Here is a 25,831-nt window from a genome sequence, read left to right as displayed (position 1 = left end):
GCACACGATTTTGTGTCTTTTTTTTCTCCGCTTCCGAACAGGAACTATGTCAGTGACCCCTTATGGCTGCAGTCCAGCCCAGGGCCTGACTCAGCCCGGCCCGCAACGCCAGTCCAATGAATGGAGTCACAGAAGCCTAGGTCACAGCAGACAAGCGCGGCCTCAGCTTGGAAGAGGTGTCGGGGACATGGGACGCTTTGATCTTCCCATGCTGTATGGAGCCCATGAGCCCCCTCTGACTGATCACCCAGGAAGAGGCTGCCTTCTGTCTCCTTGGGTCATTGCAGCCCCGGGCCTCACCTCCAGCAACCTGGATGGGCAGGCAGGCGGGTGGGAGATGGGCGGTGGCTAAGTCTGGCATCTGGGGCAGACACCCTGCTCTTGGATCCTGGCTCCACCCCCCCCCCCCACCCCCCGAGCCATGCGGCTCTGGGTCTCAGTTCCCGCATCTGCAGAATGGGGTGAGGAGGGTCCCACCCTCAGTGGGTGCGAGCAGGGAGGGGCGGAGGTCCACCCACACACAGCAGGGCACAGTGCGTGTCGGTACGGTAGGTCAGACTTTGCTGAAGTCCTGGTTTTTGTGGTCTTGGCTTCACTGGGGATTTTACTCGTGAATAAGAACGACGATACGAGTGTGTTTGTCTTCCCAGCATCCGCAGGGGAAGGTGTCCTTACCCCCTTCTCTTGTGGCTCGGAGCAGTGAGGTCCTCTGCCCGAGCTGCACAGAGTGCCCTCCCTCACCTGGGACCCTCGACCTCGTGTCCCGATGCCCTGGGCTCTCTGCCCTGTCCGAGGAAGACCGTTGACAAGCATCCCAGAGTTGTGCTCTGGGGGAATTTCTGTACTTCTCTAAAGTGGCTTCCTGCTCCTGGTGGCTGTCAGGACTGACCCCCACCACGTCAAGGATGTGAATAAATACCGTATTTAAGGCTTGTGCACGTCTGTGGATGAACTAGACAGAGGTTCCATTATTTCTGGGAGGTCCCGCAGGCACGTTCAGCTTGCCGGCTGATGAGTCTACTGACACGGAAGTGTCTACACTTGGAGTGACTGGATGGAAATTTCCACCGCAGGAACAAGGCGCCCAGCAACATTACCCTTCAGCAGTTGGCTCGGGAGCGAGGTTCATTGGGTTATCTTAGGCGGGTGTGAGATGTTACAGGGCGCCGTGCGTGTTCCTCTTGTTGGCTAGAGTTTCATGGCTGGAAACGAAGGACGTCGTGCCCAGTGCTGGAACGTGGCGGGGTCGGCCGCCTCTCGGGCACGCGCGGTGATGGGCCGCGGTCTCGCCGTGGTGGCAGATCGCCGGCATGTGAATCTTCCTGGATTTGCAGATACAAAGTGTGAAGTCCTGCCATGTTGTGGTTTTGTAAAAAACGCATATTCCGGGGCGCCTGGGTGGCTCAGTCGGTTAAGCGTCCGACTTCGGCTCAGGTCACGATCTCGCGGTCCGTGAGTTCGAGCCCCGCGTCGGGCTCTGTGCTGACAGCTCAGAGCCTGGAGCCTGTTTCGGATTCTGTGCCCCCTCTCTTCTCCCCCTCCCCCGTTCATCTTTTTCCTTCCTTTTTCTAAAAAAAAAAAAAATTTAAAAAAAAAAAACGCATATTCCTTCCTTCGAGTCGTAAGTTAACGTGTAACGAGGCGGAGGAGGGTAAGGCGAACTGAACTATATACACGGGGCTTAGCCAGAACCTCTTTCTCCTTCTCTCTTTTAATAAAAGGACTGCGGGTCCAGCACCTCCTGGCAACGTATGCTTTGTGGCGGAGGGTTTGGCTTGGGAATGTGGGCTCCAGAATGAGGGAGTCTGCGTTCGTTCGAAGCCTGGTTCTGCCACCTACCGCCTGGGCAACTGGGCGAGTCCCCTCGCCTCTCTGTGAAAGGCCATCATCATCCTCACCGTCATCACTTCCCTCTTACTGGATCCAGTAACCTCATATATACGAAGCGCCGTGCCCAACACGTAGTGCGGAATAGACAGTAGCTACAATCCCCATGAATGGTTCTGTATGCGACATGATAAAATAGTCATAATAGCCTTGAATCGAGGGTGGATCAAAGCCCTTCGCTTATCATTCCGAGAGTGAGTTGGGGACAAAATCTTACGCTTTACCAGTAAGAGCAGTGGAGTTGGTTCACGGTGACGGTAAATGACGCATCACCACCTGTGAGCTCACGTGACCCTCACCTTGGCCCCACGGAGGGGAGGGGCCCCCGTGAGACAGCCGGGGTCACAGGCTGTAGTCTTGGAGGCTCGAGCCCTGGGCATCCACCTTGGAGGCTCCGCCCGTGGGTGGAATAGGAGAGAGGTAGGGTGACCTGTCTTGCTGTGTCCCCAACACCGTGTCGGGCAGCCTGTTCACGTCACCCATGAGGAGACTGTGGCTGGAGAAGTGTAAGCCACAGGTTCAGAGTTCCTGCAGGGGCCACTCAGACGCCCGATCACGGCCAGCCCGGCTGACCCCACTCTCCTCCTCTTTGCCCTTGATCGTGTGAAGCAGGTCCAGCGCCCACACTCGCCCATGGCCCTGTTGAGTCAGCTCCCTACACGAAAATGTTCACTTCCTTCATGCTTGTGCCCTGCAGCCCTGTTTTCGGGGAGAACGAGTCAGTGTCCTCAGGGAGTAAGTCTGGGGAGCTCGGAGCACAGCCGAGTGGTGGAGGCTGCAGCCGGGGGTCCTGACCGGGCCCAGACCGCCCCCTGCCCGTCCCCGGGGACGGTGTGGCACTGTGATGGGCACACACTGCACTCGCTGCCCTGCCTGACCCGGGGCGGGCCTGGGCAGGGAGGGGTGAATCCAGACGCTCTGTCACCTTGTCCGCTCAGGGCAGACTCGCCAGAGGAGAAGAGGGGCCTGGGAGGACCAGGGAGGGCCTCTCCGGCCATCCGGTGTCCTCACACACACTGCGACAGCTCTGCCCGCCTTCTAGAGAGGCTCAGGACGCCGGGCCACCAGCTTTCGTGCACAGCAGTGCGAAGTGGACGTGCTTCGTTCTTGACACGTCGGGGAGCCCGCCGTCACCCAAGAAGGGGGGGACGCGTCGGGCCCGTGTTTCTTCTGTTGGGGGTTTGAGAATCCACGGTAGCCGTGCAGTGTTTTCTTAAGAAATCCCATGGTTGGGGCGCCTGGGTGGCGCAGTCGGTTAAGCGTCCGACTTCAGCCAGGTCACGATCTCGCGGTCCGCGAGTTCGAGCCCCGCGTCGGGCTCTGGGCTGATGGCTCGGAGCCTGGAGCCTGTTTCCGATTCTGTGTCTCCCTCTCTCTCTGCCCCTCCCCCGTTCATGCTCTGTCTCTCTCTGTCCCAAAAATAAATAAAAACATTGAAAAAAAATTAAAAAAAAAAAAAAGAAATCCCATGGTATTAGGAATGCCCCGTGGCGAGATGCATTTCTAAGACCTGAGGGGCCAGTGCTACGGTAGACTCCTTAGTGCGTTTTCTTTAAAAAAAAATTTTTTTTAACATTTATTCATTTTTGAGAGACAGATTGAGACAGAGCGTGAGCGGGGAAGGGGCAGGAAGAGAGGGAGACACAGAATCCGAGGCAGGCTGCAGGCTCCGAGCCGTCAGCACAGAGCCCGACGCAGGGCTCGAACTCACGGACCGCGTGAAAGTGAGCTGAGCCACCCGGGCGCCCCCTCCTTAGCGCATTTTCTTCTGAGCAAAATGACCGAAGCGTGTGCTGTTCTTTGTACTTTATTTTGACTTTCTGAGCTTCCGTTAGGGGACGCTGGCTTTTTTAAAGCTGCGCAGCAAGAGGGAGGGTACTGTGGTGGGCCAGAGCCTGGGTTCTGCTCTCAGACCCAGGCGGGGGTGTAACCATGCGGGTAATGGGGTGTATTGGCTGCAGGGAGAACGCTGGCCTTTCGGGGCCTCTTCGTTTCCTCTCGCTGTTTTCTTTCTTCTTCTTCTTCTTTTTTTTTTTTTTTTTGCTATTAAAAAACTTTATTGTTACTGTATTTTTTTTTAACCAAGAATACGCCCAGCTGGGGTTTCTCTAGCTCTTTTGTTATTCACGCCTCCCACACGGCCCCCCTCGGAGCGGATGCAGGGGCACCAGCCTCTGCGTTGTTCTGTTTGTGCCTTGGCGTCTCCAGAAGCTGAAGTGACGAGGGGCAGGCAGAGGAGCAGGGGCCCCACACCCGAGTGAGTGCCAGAGTTGCTGCGAAGCCTGCGAAACGCAGGGGGCCGGTGCCATCCAGAGGGTGGGATTCAGCATGGGGGGGGGGGGGCAGGCGAGAATCGGCACGTCCCTCAGGTGTGGGTGATGCCGCCTCTGCTGGCCCAGGGACCTCACTCTGAGAACCGCTGAGTTCAAACAAAGAGGAGCTGGTGGCCGTTTGACAGCCACACTGACCCTGTGGGAGCTGGCCCAGGAAATGGCCCCGCTCACACCCGCACTGGAGGCGGGACCCAGGGGGCGTCAGGGTCTCAGCAGCCCCCGGAGCAGCTCAGGGTCAGCTTCCCCGGGGGACCTGGGAGGGTGGGACCGGGGTGCAGGTGCCGCTCCGCGTGCAGCACAGGGCCGGGCCCAGGCTTCTGAGCCCCACCGTGGACTTGGGGAGCCTGTCCGTCCCCTCCCCTCCCCTGAGGACTAAAATCTCACTGTCCTCCCCGCGGCATCTCTGGGGAATAGCAGGCTTCTGGATGCTGGGTAACAGGGCGGGAGTGCCTGGATTTGGCGATTTTTAGTGTTCGTATTCAAGAGAACACACATTGTATTTTTGTCTTTGTCTCACCCAGAGCATGGTATTTTAAATACCCTGTGTGCGTGTGTGCACGCGTACGTGTGTGTGCGCCGTCTGGTTTGAGACCTCACCCGTGCGGGATAAAGAAGATAAGGCTTCCTCCTGCTTGTTTGTAAGGCTTGTTCAAGCCCCCAAAGAAAGCCGTTCTGATCTGTGACACGGCTGGACTCTTGTCCGCTGGCCAGTTCCTCTGTGAAATCTGGGAAGAGGGCCGTGTGAAGGGACGGGGGTCCGTTGTGGGAACCCCGGGCACTGGCCCGACAGAGGAGGTGGGGGGAGCATAGGGGAGCCCACTTCCAACCATCCAACCTGGTCGCCCTCTTTCTTTGTCTGTAAACCTGCCTCGTCTTTGACTAACGGAAAAATTCCTCCCTTCTGGCTAAAACGGCACTGTGAGCCACAAAATCATTTGCGGAGGCTGGAGCCTGAGGTCGGCCCGGGTGGGAGGGCACGGCCAGAGTAGACACGGGGGCCCACGGGTGTTCAGAATGGGCCCTTCGGACCCCGGGCTTCTCCGTTCCCCTCCCGGAGCAGGGTTCCAACACGAGCCTACCTGAGCCGTCTGTCGGTGTTTCGTAATACTCGCTCACAGCAGAATAAGGTCACATTTCCAAAGTCCTCTGCACCAGCTCCAGGGACTCGAGAAGAAACACCGCGGTCGGCACGGCCACCGCTTTGCCCGTAGGCGGGCACATGTAAAAGCCCCCCAAATCTTGTTCTCTGATGCACCACGTTCCCTGCCGTCTGCTGTCTTGCTTTGCAATCCCCACTCCCTTCTTGGCAAAGAACCTGAGCATCTTCCTCGTCTCGCAGAGGGTAGATTATTCTGAATCGCAGGACGGTAATTGACGAATTTAAAAAAATTATCCGGGCAACACAGAGGCGGTCCTAATGGTGGGCGCGTGAGTGGGGCGACTCCAAGGCTTCTCGCCCCTGTGCTGAAGGGCAGGGGCTGTTGACGTGACACCCCTTGCCCCACCACCAAATAGTTGACTCTGCCACTGAAGTGTCTCCATTGGAAAAAACTTGCTGAGGACTGGCAGTGACCTTTACCACGGGGGAAGCACCTTCACATGCGGAATGACCGAGGCAGAGAAATCCCCAAGCTTGCTGGCAGAACTGGAGGTTCACAGAGGGTTGTTGACTTGGCAGGAGTCATGCGGGGGGGGACATGTAGAAACCGGAAGCGTGAACTCTCTCGTTTTCGACTTGCCGGCTGAGGGTGACTTCCAAGCAGGAAGACCCTGTGCCTGGCAGGGTCCTGGGTCCCCCAGTCACCGGCCCGGCTCTACCTCCCAGATGCCTGCTGCACTTCAGACCCACCCTACGAGCTCTGCGTGCTGAGCCTGTATCCCCTGGGCTGCCTCTGGACCTCTGGAGCCTCCTCCAGTAAATTCTGGATGCCCCGTGCTTTGTGCCAGAGTGCGTAGGGGGAAGCAGACGTCGGCATCTGAAGAGTTCTGGGACTTCGTAGATGGAGGAACCAAAGAAGATGGGTTTTATGTGAAAACTGGAGCCTTTCCATTGGGTTGTGGATAAGCTTGATCTATAAAGAAACTGTTGGATTGGGGTTTTGGCGTCATAAAAATTAGAAGGGAACTGGAAAATTACATTCTTCTCCAGCTGACTTGAGGCCTTCGGTGCAGATAAGGGGATTATTAAGGGGGGGGGAGCAGGACTTCACCCCAATTTGCTTCACCATACAGCAAGCGCTCTCGTGGAGAGTGGGGTCCGTTTGCCTGTAAGCTGGGGCTTGCCTCGCGTCCTGCAACCCCACACAGACCAGGGGCCAAGCAGGGCACAAGGAGAGGTCAGGGCAGACGGCAGAGCAGAAACAAAGACTCTGGGGGAGGCATGGAGAGGCCCACGAGGTTGGCAGAAAAAAGAGAACAACTCAGGGCTGGGATGCGGCCAGGCCAGGTGGGCAAACCTGCAGGGGAAACCAGGCAATTCAGGCACTTCCCCGTCTGTTCCTGGCCTCCGCCCGTTATGGCACACCTCCACAGCCAAGCGAGTGTCTCGGGGGGACCCTGATGGCCAAGCACCAGTGGGGGGCCATGCCTGCCTCTCTTCTCCCTGGGGAACATCCTGGAATTGGGTCAGGAACAGTGGCCCGGGCAGGAGACCCCAGAGAACCCAGGGCGGATCGGGGAGGAGCAGGCTGGTGAGAGGGGGGGACAGTGACACAGACACATGTCCAGTGTCCAGTCCAGTGACTGGACACAGACAGTGATCCCGACCCCCGGGGCGGCTCCCTGCATCTACAGGTGTCAGCCTCGAGCTGTACGACCTTGGCCATCCATGCACGTCCAAGGAGTCAATGTGGGGGTTTTGACGGAGGCTGGGTATGGAAGGCAGTTTCTTAAGAGGAAAAAGAGTCCTCAGTGGATACAAAGAGGCTTGAAAAAGGATTTATTGCTCTTGAGGCCTTCTTCGCTCGTGATGCTGGCAAAACATTAAAACTGTTCCAGTAAATTACCTGGCGATGAACGTTTTCATAAAGTAGCCTCAGTTTAGTGCAAGAAGCGTAAACAGGGCTGCCGTGGCTGAGGGAAGGCGGTCAGCCACAGCCGAAAGCCCCTGATGTGCAGGAATGAGCGATCTCATGAGCTTTCTTCCGTTTCTTTTTCATAATGTTGCCTTACAGGGAGTCAGAGAGGTGATTTCAAGATGCAGCCGCATAAGCAGGCATCAGTGCTTGCGTAGGTGATGTATTCACGTATAATTACTTTTATATGTGAGTGTTGTGTTTTAAATTTTTTTTAAGTTTATTTATTCTCGAGAGATAGAGACAGAGCACAAGCAGGGGAGGGGGAGAGAGAGAGAGAGGGAGACGCAGAATCCGAAGCAGGCTCCAGGCTCCGAGCGGTCAGCACACAGCCCGACGCGGGGCTCGAACCCACGGACCGCGAGATCGTGACCTGAGCCGAAGTGGGACGCTTCACTGACTGAGCCACCCAGGCGCCCCTATGTGAGTATTTATTTTTAAGTAAGGAAAAGAACTTAAAGATTCACAGAATCCAGTTTTCTAGAAAAATAAGGCCTGGGTTGACAGAGTTGGGTTTAAGATAAATCAGCTTTTGAGGTCAAACACTGTCCCTGCTACATCTAAATTTATATCTCATGTGCATATCTTTATTTCCTTCTGAGTGAGAAGGTGATATATTATTGCCTCTACTATCAGCACCAAAGCCGCATGTAACCAGCTTAGGATAAGTGGGGTGGGGGGGTGGGGGGGATGGAAAAGCCTAGGATCACGAGATTGTAAACTTGACCATGATTTTTCAGCTACACCAGGGAAGCCCTTTTCTGCTTCAAATTAGACAGGAACATCTAACGTAAGAAACGGGAGGTGTAGGGGCGCCCGGTGGCTCAGTCGGTTAAGCTTCCAACTTTGGCTCAGGTTATGATCTCATGGTGTGTGGGTTCGAGCCCCGCGTCGGGCTCCGTGCTGACAGCTCGGAACCTGGAGCCTGCTTCCGATTCTGTGTCTCCCTCTCTCTTTGCTCCTCCTCTGCTCGCACTCTGTCTCTTCCTCTCTTAAAAATAAATAAACATAAAAAAAAAAAAAAAAGAAATGTGAGGTGTTACATACTCTTGAGAAACAATTTCTAGTCAACCCTTCTTGGGGGGGTTGCTTCTTTCTCCATTTGAGTGATTTTCAGGTTAGAAAATATTTGAGTTTTTTCCCCATGTTCTTAACAAGTTCACAAAGCATCTGTTCATCATTCAACAAATTTGTTATTAGTTATCTGTTATAAGCAAAGTGCTTTGGCTAAGTCTCGGGGAGGAAAAAAGTGGATAAAGTATGGCCCTTGAGGGGAGGGGAATTTACACAGGGGAGGGGGTCACTGGAGCGGGAGTGATACATGGCAGGGTTCTAGAAACCAGGAGCCGAGAGGGGTGGGCACCATCCCCTTGGGAGGAAGCAGGGGCGGGGGACAGAATGTGTAATGGGAGGCCCACTGCCCAGGAAGGAAGGGGGCCAGAGCCCGGCCGAGGGCCTGGTGTGGTGTCCAGATCTGGGGGGTGTGGGGGGGAGGGGGGAGTAGAAGGATCAGTGGTGTGCGGGCACCAGGGTCTCCAGGGCCACCACCTGACCAGTCTGTGTGCCATGAGGGAGACAGGCTGCGGCCCACAGAGAGCGTGGGGACCCCAGGAGGGCACGGGGTACAGCAGGCACTGTGTTTCCTCACCCGGGTGGTGGGCACGTGAGTATTCATTTCTTTTCCTTCCGTCTGTGTCGGAGGGGGAGTTAGCATCACAGATACACTCGGGACCAGGCCAGGTGGTTTAAGCGCTGACTCCTCAGCCGCTGGCCCCCGGGACCCCGGGAAGGTTATTTTAGTTCTCCATCCCTCAATGTTCTCACCCGTGAAGTGGGTGTATTAAAAGTACGTCCCACGCAGGGTCGTGTGGGAATCTGCTGAGTTAGTCCAGGTGGGAGCGTGGAAAGGTGTCCGGGCCCAGGGAGCCCGGAAGCCGGGGCGGCTGCGGTCGCCAGCGCCCTGCCACTGAAGCGGTCTGCGATCAAGAAAGGAAAAGGCAGAAGGCATGGATGGATGGAGAGCTCCCGCTGAGGGAGGGCCGGCGTGTGCCCGTCCGTGACGTGGGGTTCTGGCCCGCAAGCCCGGGGATTGGGGCTCCCGGGGGACGACGGGAAGGGAAGACCCAGGAGGAGAGCGCCCTAGAAGGAGGTGACGAGGCCTCCTTGGCCGAGCGGCCTTCCCCCTGGGTGAATCCTGCCACCCTGCTGACCAGGGACCTGGGGGACTGTGGCACGTCTGGTCACATTTTGAAGGCCTTTAAACGGGCAGACGCCAGATTCAAGCTCAGCTGGCTCCCCCGGCCCCGCTGGGCACCTCATTGGTCTCTGCTCTGTGGGTGCCTGTGGGGTGTCCTGCTCACAGGCGAGGACTCCAGGGACAGGAGGCTGCGTGCAGTGGCGCTCAGACATTCAGGAGCCACACTCGGCTTGCTCCTCGGAAGTGGGCGCTGAGGACACGCACCGGGCCGTCCAGAGAACGAGTCAGTCCATCCAGGGGCAGGGCCTCCTCTCCGGCCGGCTCGCCAGTCCTCCCTGTGGCCGCGCGTGGTCCCCGGAGCTTCGTTCGTGGGTTGCACGTGCCCTTAGCGCACGGCTGTGTCAGTCAGCCTCTCCCGCGTGGTGCTGTGAACCCGGCCGTCTCTGGGTCCCGTGCTCCCCGAACGGCAGGTGACACTTAAGCCTGCGTCTCTTGCGATTATGGCTTCTCAACACGCTTTGTTGGTTGGAGACTTGGTCAGGAGCCAGGCCGAGGATTGGACGGGCGCTGGGTGTGAGACCTTCCCCGGTACCCAGGAGGACCAGGCTTCCAGGAGGGACCCGTCTTCCCCCTGCAAGGGACGTGAGGGCAGAGCTAACAACAGAGCAACCACAGCGCGGTGACAGTGATCGAACTTGTGCTCTGACGTCCCACACTGCCCCAGGCACCGTGCCCCATGGACGCCGGCCCCCGGCCCTGTGAGGGACTGGGTGGCCCTCCCCCGGCAGGTGGAGAGCCTGGAGGAAGGCAGGAGTGGCTTCTGACCGGCCTGCCTCCGCACCTGCTGCCTTGACTCTCAAGGTGGCGAATGAGTTGGCAAATGGAATGAATAGATGAAAATGGCCCAATTGCTTGGAGGAAGAAGCCTGTCTAGTTTGGAGGGGGGTGTGTTCACTGAGGCCCAGCCCAGCACCAGAGGCCCCCCCAGTGCTCGCCTCCTTTCACCTTCCAAGCAGGTAGATGTGGTTATCCCCACTTTAGAGATGAGAAAACAGAGGGGTAGATTTGGGATTTGAGCCATCACCAGTCACCCTGTAAAGGTCACTCTCTCCCAGGGGCCACGTCCCTGGCCAGACCATGATGGAGCCAGCACAGGGGGCGCGTTCTGTGGGGTGAAAAACACCAGCCAAGGCATGTTTGGGAGACCCCAGCAGACTGGTCTGGTGTGCGGGGAAAGTTGAGTTTCATCGCTGGGTGGTGGGAGATGGGCCTGGCAGGGCCCAGTTGTGGCAGAAGGCCCGGAACGCTGGGCCTGGCCACACAGAGGTGGTCCTGGAGGGGGAGATAGTGGGGCCCCATCCAGAGGGACACCCGAGAGGCTCAGGATGCCACGGGGAATCCCCACTGGTCCAGAGGGTACCGAGCTTTTACTCAGGGAGCCAGAGTGACCCTCTAGGATGGGTGTCAGGCCTGCGTCTGTGTGTGGGGTCCTCTCCACGGCTGTGTAACCCAGAACAACAGGGAAAGTTCATGAAGCTGGTGGGGTCAGTGGCATCCCTGGCTTAGCCACCTCGGTCATGCCACGGGGCCCTTGGAAATGCCAAATGTGGAAATACAGTGTCCTCCAATCTGCGTCTTCTGAAGCTGTCCCCAGAACGTTTCTCGGATGTGGCCACGCACGGTGACGCGTGGCTGAGCTATCTCCAGCTCTGCCCGGGTGCTTGCAGGAGACCGAGCTGTGGCTGCCATTTCCTGTTGGGGAAATGCCATCAACGTTTCCCAATGAGGGAGGGGAGTAGAGCCCAGCGGTCGCCAGCCATGGCGTGCTTCTGGAAGCCGCCCAGAGCCCTCTGTATGTACAATTGCACATGTGCTGATTTGGGCTTAGTTTCTCCTTTTCCCCTTCAGACTTTGAACTTGGGATGGGGAAGCAGTCATTGGACAGATCACAGCGGTAACCACGACTTTCCTTAAATAGCCCCGCTGAGCACAAACGGGTCCAGTAGGTCCGGGACGCCTCAGAGCCCGACGAGCACGGAGCTCGGGCGACTGTGATGTGTTACGGCAGCCAGCCTGGCTGATGGGGAAATGCAGCGACACTTCTAGGTTGTCCCGTTTGAGAGCCTCCACCGTGCCTTTTTGGAGAGCGTGTGGTCTCTGGTCCGAGTCGTACTGTGATGTTTCTTCAACGGAAGACGCCGGTGAATGTCCTCCAGTTCTGAAACGTGTCCCGCGATAAACTGTCATTCACAGAAGAGCTGCTTGTGAGGCCGGGGGCAACCTCTTGGTGCAGCGACTGCAGGGTGGAGGGGACGGTCCCTTTTCCAGCTCGGTGAGCGCGGCTGACGCTGGTGCTCCTTGGGGCAGGCAGCAACAGCAAGAATCTTTGCACCAGGGGCTGCCACCCGAGTGCTCCGGTCTCCCAACGTCCCCGCAGGCCTGCGTGCAGCGTCGGCACTCGGGGAGGGACATGGCAGGAGCGTCAGGACGCTGGGATCCGGATCCCAGCCTTGGGGCCGCTGGCCCCGGGGAGTGCATCCGCCCTGCCCGGAATCGAGGGCCGGTCGCCACCCCGGTTGGAGACAGACACCGGGGTCTGAGTGGGGCACGTCGGCAGGGAACGTGGGTGGCGCAGACACGTGGAGACCCGGTCAAGCGCGGCATCTCCAAAGGCGGGTGCCCGGAGCAGGTCACAGGACCAGACTGGGGATGAGCTGGTGCTCGCGGCGGGGAGGACAGCCCCAGTCACCGCGGAAGGTGGGGGACTAAATCCCGGCCACACCAGGCGCAGTTCAGCAAGGCACCGGATGATGCCCGTTGCATGGTTTCCTTGCCCAAAGCCCTTCCTTAGAGGGAGAAAGGCCCTCATGTGACCCTCCAGGGTGTCAGTAGCCCACCGACCCCTAGGCCAAAAGCCCTGTGCAGAGAGGAGCTGGACGGAAACCCTTGGTGCCGCGACTGGCTTCCCGGGGAGACGGAAACCACATTTATGCAGCTCTGCCCAGTGACCCCAGATGCACCTGCTGGGGCAGGAGGTGAGAGGGGGCGTGTGCGCCTCCCTGGGGTGCTTTCTGGACACTGAGCACCGTCTCCCGTGATGTTCATTGATGTGATCGTTCTCCAGTGAGGTTTAAAATCCTGAGGCCGAAGCCGGCGGAAAGAATGAGGGAGCTGCTTGGGCCTAGAGCCGGGCCGAGGTGGGGCGGCAGACGGACAGACGGACAGGGGAAATGGGCGGTGAGGGAGACCATCAACCAGGGACAATAAAGCAGAGAGGCTCTAGGGAAGCAAGGGTGGAAAGGCATCCTGAACCGTGGCCGGGTGACCATTTGGGGTCCATTAAAGTCAGGCCCAAAGGAAAGCCCTTGGAAAGTTCAGCGCTTTGTCTGTTATCCAGCTGCTGGTGGGGGGAGAGGGGGCTGTAAGACCAGTGGTAGACGGTCACGGTCGGACCGGTTAAGTTAGCCGTGCTGAAGCCGACTGGACTTGCTGCCCCAACACTCGCTGGGCCGGCAGAGAGCGGGGACGTGCCGTTTGCACGGTTTGGGGACACATGGTAACGTCTCGGAAGGCCTCACCTACCCCATGATCGGGCCCGTGTTCGCGTTACGAGCCCGTCTTCCCTGCTGTTGCTGTCATGTCAGAAGCCCCCTTCAGTGTTTCGGAAGGTGCATAAAAAAGGAGACAGAGGGTTGGTTTGTAGGCGTGGCTTTGCCACTTAATAAGAAAAACCGAGGCGGGAATGTGAAGGAAGGCCCTTGGGTGTTGCAGGGAAGAAGCAGGTGGGCTAAGAACGAAATGTCTGGATTTATAGGGACACAGAGTTCTGTCCTTCGTGCCTTGAGGTTACTCTTGGAGGGGGAGGGGGAAGGGGCTGGAGAGAGACACTTTGAACAAGAGATCCTTTTAGCTCTGGGGCCAAGAGTAGTGGGAAGAAGAGGAGAGGGAGAGGAGAGAGGAGGGAGAGGGACGCGGGGGGAGGGGGGGGCGCAGCTGGGCTTATCTTACAAACGTGGGTCTCCATAGAGCATTCCGCCGTGGGCGTGGAGACCAGGTACTGCGTGTTCTGCTCAGGTGAGGATGATGGGATGCCTGGGAGATTGTTTGGCACCCTCGCGGCCCTGCTGGCATCATTTGAAGAATCAGGATTTTTTTCTTCATTGTTCTAGCCAGGTTTAGAAGTGTGTGAAAGAGACCAGTTCTGCTTTTAGAAGTATAAAAATAACGTGGTGATAAAAACCTGCTTCATGCCTGACAGGCAGATGTAAATGACTTGCATCCAATTTTTAGTGGCTGTGCTGGGGCAGGGCTGTTCCACTGCCAGTGTTCTCACGAACTGGCTGGCGGTGTGGTGTGTGTGGAGTGGGGTGTCGGTGTGCCTGTGTGTGTACATGGTGGGGTGCGGGTGTGCGTGTGTGTGTGTGTGTGTGTGTGTGTGTGTGTGGTGTGCATGCACATGTGTGCGTGTGTGTACCAGGGTGTGGGCATGCGGTGGGGTGTGAGTGTGCCTGTGTGTACCTGGTGTGTGGGCACGTTCGTGGGTGCACGGCGGCCTCGTGCAGGTAAGGATCACAGAGAGGGCACCTGAAGTGGACACGCAGTCAGAATTTCATTTGTGAGCTTCCTGCCCACCGCTCGGGGCGGGGACTTTATGTAAATCGGAGCCACCCTCGGAGACTCTGCTCTTCGTTCTTGTTGGTTTGTGTTGCTCTTCCCCTTTAATCGCGGCTCGGGCTCCCTCTGGTTTCAGGAGGGGGGGGGGCCTGCTTTTGCCGAAAGTTCTTCATGTTCCCCGAGTCCGCTCTTTGGTGTCCCAGAAACAACACTTCTCAGTCGTCCTTCTGACGTGATGGCTTTATGCCCTGACTGATTCTACGGTGGATCCCAGGGAAGGAATTCTGATGGGGTTTTTGAGACCTTTTGCTATTTGGCAAGCCCTCGGCTTTGTCCTCCGGCCCGTGTGCCGACGCCCCCAAGGGGGGCTGGCTGGGACCCGGTCACTGGGCGCCGCCTCCCCGTCTCCAGAGCAGCACTGGGAAAGGGGTGGCCCCGACTTGGATCCAAGAAGTGGACACTTCCTCCCCGTGTGCCCTGGGCAAGTCCCTCGGCCACTGTAAGCCTCTGTAAGCCTCCGTCCCCTCCTCTGACATTCATTCTGCCCCCCGCCCCCAGGGCTGCTGGGCTCACTGAGGCTGATTCAATGGCATATGCAGAGGGCTTTGCCTCAAACAGCCCTTGATGACGATGCAGGAAAGATGCTGCCGGTGTCACTGGCAGGACCCTGTCTGTCTTGCCACTGGGGCCAGTGGGGTTTTCAGCTGCTGCGCCCGAGGCCACGGGGGACGGCGGGCACTGTCGGCTGGGCTCCAGGAGCGGTGGCTGGGATAGAGAGGTTCATGTACCGGGTCCTGCCATCCTCCCGGCTCGACTGTACCCAGGCCCGCTCACGCCTTCGTGCCCCACGGCTGTCTCAGCGGGTCAGCATCTCAGAGAACCCCGATGGGATATTAACCGGGACGCCATTTCCCATCACCCAGGTCACACAGGTCACCTGGGGCCAGCAACCACGATGTTGGGGGCTCAGAGCCACTCTGATGCTGATGCCAAGATCCAAGCCCTCACGGGAATGCGTTTAAGTTAGGGGCAGGGGAGAATGTCTCATAATTTAGGATTCGATCAAACTGGCCTTGACATGCCCCTGGTCCAGAGATGCCTTCCTGCACGGTGGGAGGCACTGTGCTTCTTGAGAAAAAAGCTGTGTAAGGAGGGAGCACGTGCATGTGGGCTCCATGGGCTGCATACTGTCTGGATACAGATGGGCAGCTTTGGCGTGCACAGGAGACTTGTACACTTCGGTGTGCCGTGAGTGATCAGAGCCCCGGGCCCCCGCTGGAGCCCCCGAAGCCAGCCCCCCGCCCCAGAACGCAGAAGCCTTCTCTGTACCCCACCTGCTCCCCTCGCCCATCTTTCCACTGATTTGCTCTTTCGAGAACGATCCGGGGTGTCTCGGTACTGACCGGATCACGCAATCTTCGGATCGCCGTCGTTTTCGTATCCAGTGCGTCGGCGTTGATCTTCGTCAGTTGGGTAGGAACGTCTGACTGCGTCTCTCCCTCATGGCGGAGAAGACAAAGCCTCAGTGAAATACAGTTCTGGGTAATGGGGTGGGGGGTCACGCTGTGTGTGGTCTGAGGGACTGGCTGGCGCGAGTCTTGCCTGGCAGAGCTGGAAAATGACTCGCTCTAGGATTCTGGGCGTTAGCTGTGGGAAATTTTACCGCTGAAAAGATCTGTAGTTAAATCCCATACATTTAAAAATAGTCGACGGTCTGTGTCTATTCCCTGGGTCTTCCTAAGCCGCTTGGGGCTCCTTTCTTTTTTGTCGTCATTCCTCAGAGCTGACGAACGGGCGAAAATCAAGCACGTGCTCGGACTGAGGGAAGGTTCTGTGTCAGGCCCTGCACGATGACGAACCTGGACCTGGCCTCAGTCGCAGACGCTCGCCGTGAGCTTGGCACGTGCAGAGGGGACTCCCAGTCTCAGGACCCCTTGGCCCTGTCAGTGGGATCCGCACGTAACCCCCCAGCTACCATTTGGTTATCTAGGGAAAGAAAGCCGCATGCGACTCCTGGAGGAATCTAGAGGATTCTAGTGCCAGAACGGGTTTTATCCTGGGGAAACTGAGGCCAGGACGGGTAGGCGGTCTGTCCATGGCCACTCCCTAGTCGTGAGCATAGCTGGAGGGGCCCTCGGCTGCCTCCCACCACCTTACTCTTCCCTCTCCTTGTTTTTCTGTTCACATTTAATTGCAAAGTTTAATCTGCTTCCTTTAACCTCATTATGAAAAGTCTACGCTGGGGACCTGGTCTAACCAGGCTCTGTGCCGTGTGGATGACCCGAGAAAGTCAGAATGACACCGGATAGAACAAACACTCGTTCTGGAAGATTTGCCAGATGGTACCACTCATCTCTTCTAGAACAGCCCGGGGCTTCCTTCCCGGAGGGAAGACTGTCCGTCGAGCTGCTCCTCGTGAGGCTTGCTGGCCTGTCCGTCATGTCCACAGAGGAGGGGGGACGTGGTCCTCGGGGGGGACATGGCCCCGCAGGCAGCACCTGGGCATCGGCTGAGCAGGGCTGGGAGGGGTTTACGGGCGTCCTGGTGCTGAGGTAACAAATCGCTACAGACCTGGTGGCTTCAGACAACACACATGGATTGTCTTCAAGTTTGGGACGTTAGGGATCCAAAATCAGGGCTGTGTTCCTTCTGGAGACTTCCAGGAAGAATCTTTTCCTTGCCTTTCCCAGCATCCAGCGGCTGTACTCCTGGTCTTGTGGCCCCTTCCCCATCTTCAGAGCCAACGGGGGGCATCACCCGATTTGTCTCTTTCCTCAGCCTCTGTGTCCTTGGTCGTGTCTCCAGTCCTGCCTCCGACCCGCCTGTCTCCCGCTTTCCCTTCGAAAGACTCTCGTGATTATTTTGAGCCTGCCGGGATAATCCAGGGTGATATCTCCATCTCAAGATCCTTCACTTAATCCCATCTGCAGGGTAACACAGATTCTCAGGATTAGGATGTGGACTTGTTTGGAGGCTAGTATTCGGTCCACTCCAGGGGTAGAGCACATATCCCCCCCGCCCGGCCGCGTTCCCGCCGTGCCGCCCGCCCCTTCCCGGGCCCCCCCCACAACTCCACCCCGAACCCCCAACACTCAAGGCCTGAAAACCACCCTGGGAGTTGCAGCTGGGGATTGCTTCGAACCAACGTGTTTCTAGTATACCTGGGTAAGCTTTGGAGACGGGGACTAGAACATTCTATCAGAGAATGGGCCCTGAGGTCACCTTTTCTCGGGCTCCCGTGGAAGTGGGGTGCTGGTAGCAGCTGCCCTGAGGGCCCGTGAGGAGGTGGCCCCCGTGGGTGGCTCTGGAGACCGCGGTCCTAGGGGGCTCCCCCCGCCCCGCCCAGGGGCAGTGTGGCTTCCTGGTTAGGATGTCACCATGGGGAGTCTGGGTGTGATGGGGGAGCAGCGGGCACCCTGACAGGCCATCTCATTCATGCTGCTGAGTTGGGTCTAGGCTAGCGTCCCCCTCGCTCCGGGGTGTAGGGTGAAGTTCGTTTCCTCTCAGAGCTGCCTCAGTTCCCCCATTCTCCCCTAGAGCAGGCGCACGCCAGCCCTACCTGGCCTTCCCACAGCTAGCAAGCGCACCCGCCTGAGAGAAGCGACCTGGCGGGAGCCCAGCCGCCTCTGGTGCCGGGCCAGTCCCCGCTCCAGAGTTCTAGAACAGGGTCACAAACCACCAAATCCGCCTGCCTCCTCGGTTTGTAAGTCAGGTTTATTGGAACGTGGCCACACCCATTTGCTTCTGCAGCAAAGCAGGGGGGTCCGTGGTTTATTCTGTGGGCACAGCCACCTGGGCCGGGTCTTGAGTGAGCGAGCAGACCCAGGAGGGCGGCCCCTCTGTGGCCTCTGCACAGCTGCCCGCGTGGGGACTGTTCCTGCACCGTTATTTTTATGGTGTGCGTGCCCCACCCCCGGCGGGGTCAGCGCCCTGGACCGTCAGGATGGCATTCGGCCCTCGGACGAGCGCGGAAAGAGCCCCCTCTCTGGGGGCGCCCGCTTCTCTGTCCGCTGCCCGGCGCGGTGAGACAGCGCGCCCTTGTTTGCCGCGGCTCAGAAACAAAACCTAGCGACGCACTGACCCTGGAAACCTCTCTAGAAACAGCCGCCTGTTCTAAAGCCACAACTCGGTCAGTGAGGCCTGAGCCAGCGAGTCACTGGCTGGAGCCTGCGGGACATGCTGCTTGTTATTTTCTGCAGGTCACTAGGATCGGGGCCTAACGGGTCCCCGAGGGCTCCGACAGCGGGCCCCGATTTGCGGGCGCTGCTCTGAAACACGTCTGCCGAACCCCTTTGTCCCTGCGCCGCCGGGCTGGGTGGCTGGAGGCACTTTAGTATCAGGGAGCGTCTGTTCTGTCAGAGGACGCCTGTCTTCCCACGTGCACCGAGGGGTCCCTAACATACACAGGGCTTGAGTGAGTCCTCCCTAAACCACAGAAGACCCTCCCTCACCCCGGCAGGAAGTGTTTGTTTTTACCTTGAGGGCGTTTTACGGAATGAAGATCTGGAAGGGGAAGGGAGGATTCGACCCGCTCCGAGCTCTTTGGGTGCACACAGGGCGTTTTCGGCCCGAGCCCCCTGGGACCTCTCAGCTCCGCCTGCCCCCGGGTGGCAACCTGGGCCTCCGGGGAGGGAGGGGATCCTGTCTTTGGGGGGCGAAAGGCGAGTCATTTCTTCCCTTTCTCTGTGAAGTGCTTCACACAGTAGCAGACGGAACGCACGTGCCTGGGTTGAGCTGACACTGACGGGGGGGGCGGGCCCCCCCAGGCCACGCGGGGGGGCGGGAGCGACGCCCAAACCCCGCGACGGCATTGCTGGCACTGGCGGCACATCAGGCCCCCGGCTGCAAGAGCCCCTGCTGGAGATTCGCACAGCGCTTGCAATGCTGGCCTTCTCTGCTGACCCGCTGTGGGACCTTGGGCAGGTCACACACCCTCTCTGGGCCCTGGCTTCTGGTCTGCAGCTTATGAGGAGGAACCCAGTACTCAGCTTGCTGTGGGGCACAGAGGGGAAGCTGTGAGCGAAGCGGGTGCCGCGCTCACCCCGAGTGAGCGCACCCAGAGCTGGCACTCGCCCGAGGGCCGGGCTGTCCCCCGTCCTTCCCCTCCAAGGGCACGTTTCTACAAAATGAGACATCTGTGTGCCCCCCCAGGCTGAAGCTTTGCCGCTGTGTGTCCCCAGCACCTTGTGGGGGTCGACAGACGCCGTTGCCCCCTGAAGCACTGTTCGCCAACGTGGGTCCCCGCGACAGAGTGGCGCTAACCTCCTCTGAGGTGGAAGGGCCGGTGTCTGAGCAGAGTTCTCGTCCCTGGGCTGGAGGGACCTGGGGCACTGTCCTCTCTGTCGTTGTGTCTTTCTCTCCGTTCCTCTGTTGTGTGGGTTTTGATCTGGCTTCTTGCCCGGCTGTTTTAGGGATGGGCTGTCCGCACGCAGCAGGGGGGCCCTGCCCCTCTGTGGTTTCTGCACTTGGTGATCCCCGGAAAATCACTGCCTCACCAGAAGCAGCAGGGAGAGCGTATCGAGTGTCCACAGCACACGAAGGAGGTGGCTCCCCCATCGTGCCAAGAGCTGGGCTGGGCCGAGCTCAAGCTCGGGACGTAGGGTGGGGGTTTGGGACGCCTCACGTATTCTCGCATTCCGTATTTCTGCAAGGGGTCAAGTGCAAGGCTCTGCAGCCAAGGACGATTTTGCTGCACAAATAGAGTGAGCACGTGTGGGACACTCACAAACACGATTCTAATGGGTGCGCCCGGTCCTTGGGCACCACACTGGGGGCCCCACGTCCGAGTGTGAACTCGGACCCTTGCGGGTCCAGACAGACTGGTGATTTCTTGGTTCCACTGTCACTTTTACGATTCTTCACTCCCGAATGTGTGTTCCCTGTTTCTAAAGAAAAGCAGGTTTCTGATCTTAAAGAAGCACAGCCCCACGCCGGGTCTGGTACCTTCTCCGCCACCGGACCCGTGCAGGCCCCGCTCGGGAGGACCCCCTCGGCCAGCCCGCCGCATGCACCTGGCCTCACTGGCTGCCCTGGGAGCCAGCGCCCCTCCCCGAGGCATGAGTCGTCAGCCTCACCAGCCTCGCTCCACCTGGCCCTGGCCCACGAAGCCAGTACGGGGTTCGTGGGCACATGTACAGTCCCAGTCGGTGGCTCTAAATGACAAGACCACAGGCCACATCCCTATGGGCCCACCTTCTCTTGAAAGGGCCAGATGAGTCCACCGCTCCCATGGGTTTGGTGCACGTCCCCGTGTGCTGGCGGTGGGCATCACCGCCTGTGTGAGTTGTGCTATTATCTGGTGCCCAGTGTGCACCCCAACACCAAGGGGCAGCCCCAGGTGCTGTCAGAGGAGCCCCCACGGGCTCTGCCCAGAGGGAAAGGGCCTCTCGGAACCCCGGGGCACAAGGCCGCCCCCAGGCCGTCAGACGGCCCTTGGCCTGCACATGGCTATCTCAGTGAGTCACCTACATCCTCAGGAGGTTACTGGTTCTCAAGGGACAGACTCAAGGGAGGGTTTGCCTGGGAGTAACCCCGATCCCCACCTGAACTGCCCACCGGGAGGCCAGGAAGGAGCAGACGCCTTTCTGGAATTAGTGCGCCCTCAGTGATGTCATTCGGGTCCCTGTGGCCCAGGCCCCGGGGCGCCTGATGAGGTCCCACCGCACGGGGAGCTTGACCTTGCAAAGGAGGGGCCTCTGCTGATCCCCAGCTCTTCCATGTGTCCGTCCGCCACAGGGCAGATGCAGACGCCGTCCTTGGGGTCCCAGCCCCTCCCTGCAGCTGGTCTCCCTCTGCCCCTTCCTACCTGGCGCAATCTCTCCCCAGGGGACTCTGCCGCTCTCCGTAATGAGGCAGATCGCGGGGCCACAGGCTTCCTGCTTTTTGCTTCTGCTTCTCTGCCTGATTAAACAAGTCCTCGGGGACTCCCTGTCCAAATCGAGGTGGCACATGGTGACAGGTGCGGGGTTGAGGGGCCCCATCTGTGGAAGACGAGTAGACAGCTGGGCGAGAACCCCCCCAGGCCCGTGCAGGTTTGGGGGTACCAGGAGCATACAGCCAGCGACTGGGGAGAAAGTCGAAAGGAGGGGCTCCCTGCCTGGAGGGCTTCACCGGCCCCTGTAAGTGTTGGCCGTGGGGGGTGAAACGCTTCGTTTGCGTGACTGTGGTCCTGGTGGGGTCCCTTCTGAGCACGTTTCTCAGGAACTGAGGAAATGGGTCCGAATCAGGAGTTTTTACCCGTGGGTCCAGCTGCCTGTTTTATTGCCGCACGTTGAACCGTCTACTCGAAGGCGGGCGAATGTGGCTCTCTGTGACGTGTGGTCCTTCTCCTTTTACGAGGCTCTCGGATGGAGACTTGGCAGAGCTTCCAAAGCAATTTGATGTGGCTGCAAAACGACAAGCCCTTAACTATTAATTAACTAATACTATTTTAATTATTTAATTAGAAGGCGATGGTTTATGAAGAAGTCTTGCATGAATAGTTCGTGTGTGTACAAACTGTAAATAAATGAAATAACCGTTTCGTTAATAAACACACTTGCGGGGCGCCTGGGTGGCTCAGTCGGTTGAGCGTCCGACTTCGGCTCAGGTCATGATCTCACACTCTGTGAGTTCAAGCCCCACGTCGGGCTCTGTGCTGACAGCTCGGAACCTGGAGTCTGTTTCGGATTCTGTGTCTCCCTCTCTCTCTGACTCTCCCCCGTTCATGCTCTCTCTCTGTCTCAAAAATAAATGAAGGTTAAAAAAAATTAAAAAAAAAGTAAGTAAATAAACATACTTGCTCCCCATCGTGGGGGCGGAAGTGACATGGCTGGCGGTGTGGCCCTGGGTTGAGCTCTGTTCACACTGGCTGTGGGGGTCCTGAAGGAGACACCAGACCCCCTGGTCTTATTCCAAAACGAGGTGGTGGATTCCCTGTAGGCCAGATAATTAATGCACACGCAAGTGCTTTATAAACACTAGAGCAGCGCACGTGTGCGGGTCGCTGCTAACATAACGCCGGGGGGTGTGCAACTGAGGAAGATGGAGGCACACGGGCGGTGGGCTTTCGCCCTCAGAACTCGGCATTTAGGCCACGCGTGTAAGATCTTGCTTTCTGGCCGTGGTTACATCGTCGGGTGTCCTCGTGGGTTTGCCTGTATTGCCTGGCGGAAAAGCCCACGATCCCTGCGATCAGCAGCTGGGAAACGGGTGTGATGTGCTTTCTGCAGGATACAAGACCCTTCTGAAAGGCATCTCCGGGAAGTTCAACAGCGGGGAGCTGGTGGCCATCATGGGTCCCTCTGGGGCCGGGAAGTCCACACTCATGAACATTCTGGCTGGATACAGGTGAGCACGCCTCTGCGGAGAAACAGGTCCTCACCCCGTGGTTGGCCTGTGGGTGGCAGTCGGGAGAGAGAAGCCCCTTCTGTTCGACCTGTCACTTCTTAAGGTTCTGTACAGACTGTGACCTGTGGGGTTTAGCAGCGAGAGGCCTTGGGATCCGGGAAGGAAGCCCTGCAGGGACGGCAGTGACTTTGAAAGTGTCAGAGTGCAGCACCTGCTCAATGTCACGTGACGGTGGAGGGTGGACGGCCCACGTGCAGGGGAAGGAGGCCACGGGACGGAGCAGCCGGGTGGGCTCCCTCGTGGGCTCAGCCGCGGCCAGGCGCAGGATAGGAAGAAGGAGGAAGGTCAAGGCTGGGGAGGGGACAGCAGGAGAACTCTAAGACTAGTGTGAGTCAGGGTCTAACGTAAGATGAGCAGGAGGACCATCAGGCTGGGTCCCCGAGCTCACACGCTCCTGCCAGTGTCTGTGTTAGCCCTGGACGTCCTGCCCCGTGTCATTCCTGGGGGCATCACCGGAAAGCCCAATCCTCATGGGTGTTGAAACTGTGCTCCTCAAGTCACCTGTCTTCAGCTCTCGGGCTTGCATTTGCTAACTGTAGCAAACACTGTTAATACTCAGGAGAATTTCATCTCCTGGAAACAAAAAAGACACTATCACCTCTTTCCTTGGGACCTCTGCATTACTCCTTAATGCCAGAAATTAGGATTTTTAAAAACCTGACAAAGGTTGAAGTCAACGTCCAGCATCAGGGGGTGCATGGGGGGGGGGGCAGCCCATCCCACGCCCACAGTTGCTGCCTGGCCTAGGGGTGCTCAGGCAGCCTGGGGCTGTGGCCCACTGCCTGGAGGTTGCTATTCCCTGGGGGAGGGGGGGGTGGGGATCCCAGCCCATTGCCTGGAAGAAAGAGCCCAAGGTCATAGTAATGGCCGGGATGAGGCTGGAAACCAGACTCCGTAATTTCACTGGTCTCCACTATCCCTCGGTGTTTCTGTGCCCCGAGACATCCAGGAGGCACTTCCTTAGGGGCCTGTCCCGGCCTCCCCCACCTCCCTGGGCCAGCGCAGATGCACCGTGGGTCTGGGAGGGGGAGGCCGTGCCCTTCAGGTCTCTGGGGTGCACACGCCATGTCCCGACCTGTCGCTGGGCCAGGGGACAACTTCACCTGTGGAGAAGGAGCATCCGCTTGGCCGAATGGATGCAGGGCCCAGACCCCCTCCTCTGAGCCACCTGCACACAGGGAGCCTGCTCGGTCTCCGCCCTCAGGAGCTGGTTCCTATAAAGCGGCCACACCCCCAGCTGCAGAGTTTTGGCCTTCGGGGTAGCCTTGGCCACTCACGACATCGCTCAGAAGCCAATCTCACAAACCCCAGCACAGTGGCGGGGGGCGGGGGGGACGGCCCACCTGGTGGCCACGCGTGGGAGCACCCACGCGCATCTTTGTTCGTAAGCGCTGGTTACTTGCGGATTCGGTTCACCTCCCCGTCCAAACGAGTGTGGTCTCCGTGCAGCTCCTCCCTGCGAGTCCTGGTACTGTTCTGGGTCCCCATCCCCTCCTGCCTGCCCCTTGGTGTCCCTGCGGTAAACGGTCCATCGGGAAGATGCTGGGAGGGGCCTCCTCCCTCCCCAGGGCCCTGGAGGAGGAGCTGACGGTGTCCGCTCTCGGCTCTGCAGGGAGACTGGCATGAAGGGGGTCGTCCTCATCAACGGCCTGCCCCGGGATCTGCGCTGCTTCCGGAAGGTGTCCTGTTACATCATGCAGGACGACATGCTGTTGCCACACCTCACTGTGCAGGAAGCCATGATGGTGAGCCGCCCACCGGCCTGAGCCTGCACGGGCTGCCCCCCTTACCCCTCCCCCCATTAGAGCAGTGCCCGGCGTGGGGCTGGGGGCTCTGCGAGCCACCTCCCTCCAGCGCAGCTCTCACACCAGGCATGCTGTTTGGACAGCTTCATCGAAAACAAACTCCCAAGACTCTGACTTCTCATAGACTCTGGATGGCAAATTCATGGCCAAGTTTGTGAGGTTACTGATACACCATCAAACAGACCCCTATCGCCCCTAAGGGCCATCAGCTGCCCTTAGTTGTTTGTGGCTTTGGGCCCAAGTTCTCCGATCTGGTGCCTGGGTTAGGGCCTTGAGGGTCTTGTCCTCGGCCCCCCCCCTGGTTGTGCATGGGGCTGCTAGCTTTTCTGCCTTGGCCTCACCTGCTGCAAAAGATAGTGTGCGGCCCCCAGGTCCCTCCTGGCACTGTGGGGAATGTTCTGGGGTGCTCTGCCTGGGGCCTGGTCAGTAAACAGGCTTTTACCTTCACTCTCCTGCCCAGAGAGGTCTTGCCCTGTGCTCCTGACCTGGACAGGGCAAAGCTTCCTCTCTGTGGGCTTGGAGAGGGCTGCCTGCCAACTTCTCTGAAGGGCAACTCCAAGGGCTTCTCAGATCAGCAAAGGGGAACAGGTAAGATGTAGGATACGCCACCTGTCCCCGACCTGCTCTGTGGGTTGTCTTCGTTCACATGCCTGGTGCTGAATGTTCTGGAAGGAGAGACGTCTCTTTGCCAGCAGGCACACATGCTCAGTGCCTCTGATAGCTTACTCTGCCTCCAAGTGGCCATTCTCATGGGGCACAGGGAACTTAGGAGGGGTTACGAAAAGAACAGTCGGTTTAGAAAATTCAAACTTAGTTTGTCGCCTTTCTCCTGGGAGACCAGAGTTTAGCTTCTTGGCGAGTTACTGAACTGAACACTTGGTTACTTGACCGAGAAGCTTCATTTCGATTTCCAGCTCGATCACTGCTTTCTTTTGCAGACAAGATTGGTGACTCTCACCAAGCTGTCACCAGGCTGTGCTGTGAAATCCATTTTCAGCATGAAATTAAATAAGATTTTGATTTTGAGAGTTGTATGATACCTTGAAAACCACCTCTCTCTTGGGGAAATCATGCCTTTGGCTTCAGAAGGTCCTGTCACAGGGGTGGGGGTGACACCAGCCACCCACACCCAGTCCCAGGCATGTGTCACGACAGCTGTGCCTTTCCACGTGCTGCTTCTGATCCTTACCACCACCAGGCAGACCACCAGGTGACACTCGGTGTTACCCAGCAGGCAGCCGGCCCTGTGAGCCACCCAGGCCTGGATGGGAGGTGTGCCCCTGTCTCCCATGGTGGCCCACGGAACCCGGCAGGGCAGAACCAGGGCTGACACTGGATGCCGATTGCTACCCAAGGTTTTACCCAGCAGCATTGTGCACAGCCAACCGGATCTCAAACAAAACGAAACGATGCCGGGGGGGGGGGGGGCTCCAAAGATTAAGCACTTTCCAATTTCTGCGGTGTAAGCACTCCCACTGTGGATAGCCTTAAGCTGTCCAGTGGTTTAACAGGTGGCCTGGTCTTTAAGCCCCT

At 58.3% G+C, this 25,831-nt stretch overlaps 1 protein-coding gene across 5 annotated transcripts in view; it reads left to right on the top strand.

Moving 5' to 3' along the window:
* The window catches only part of ABCG1 (ATP binding cassette subfamily G member 1), an 81,183-nt gene that overhangs the window by 30,574 nt on the left and 24,778 nt on the right, over positions 1–25,831 (top strand). For all 5 annotated transcript variants that reach the window (XM_040483856.1, XM_040483858.1, XM_040483857.1 and 2 more), the window contains 2 exons: positions 22,316–22,433; positions 24,106–24,238. In XM_040483856.1, the coding sequence (XP_040339790.1) occupies positions 22,316–22,433; positions 24,106–24,238 (251 nt within the window). The remainder of the gene's footprint in view (positions 1–22,315; positions 22,434–24,105; positions 24,239–25,831) is intronic.

The sequence above is a fragment of the Herpailurus yagouaroundi genome, unplaced genomic scaffold (assembly GCF_014898765.1).
Source record: "Herpailurus yagouaroundi ecotype Mexico unplaced genomic scaffold, PumYag 162, whole genome shotgun sequence".
Classification (NCBI taxonomy): Eukaryota; Metazoa; Chordata; class Mammalia; order Carnivora; family Felidae; genus Herpailurus; species Herpailurus yagouaroundi.
The sequence above is the reverse complement of the archived record's forward strand: the minus strand, read 5'-3'. Positions and strand labels throughout refer to the sequence as shown.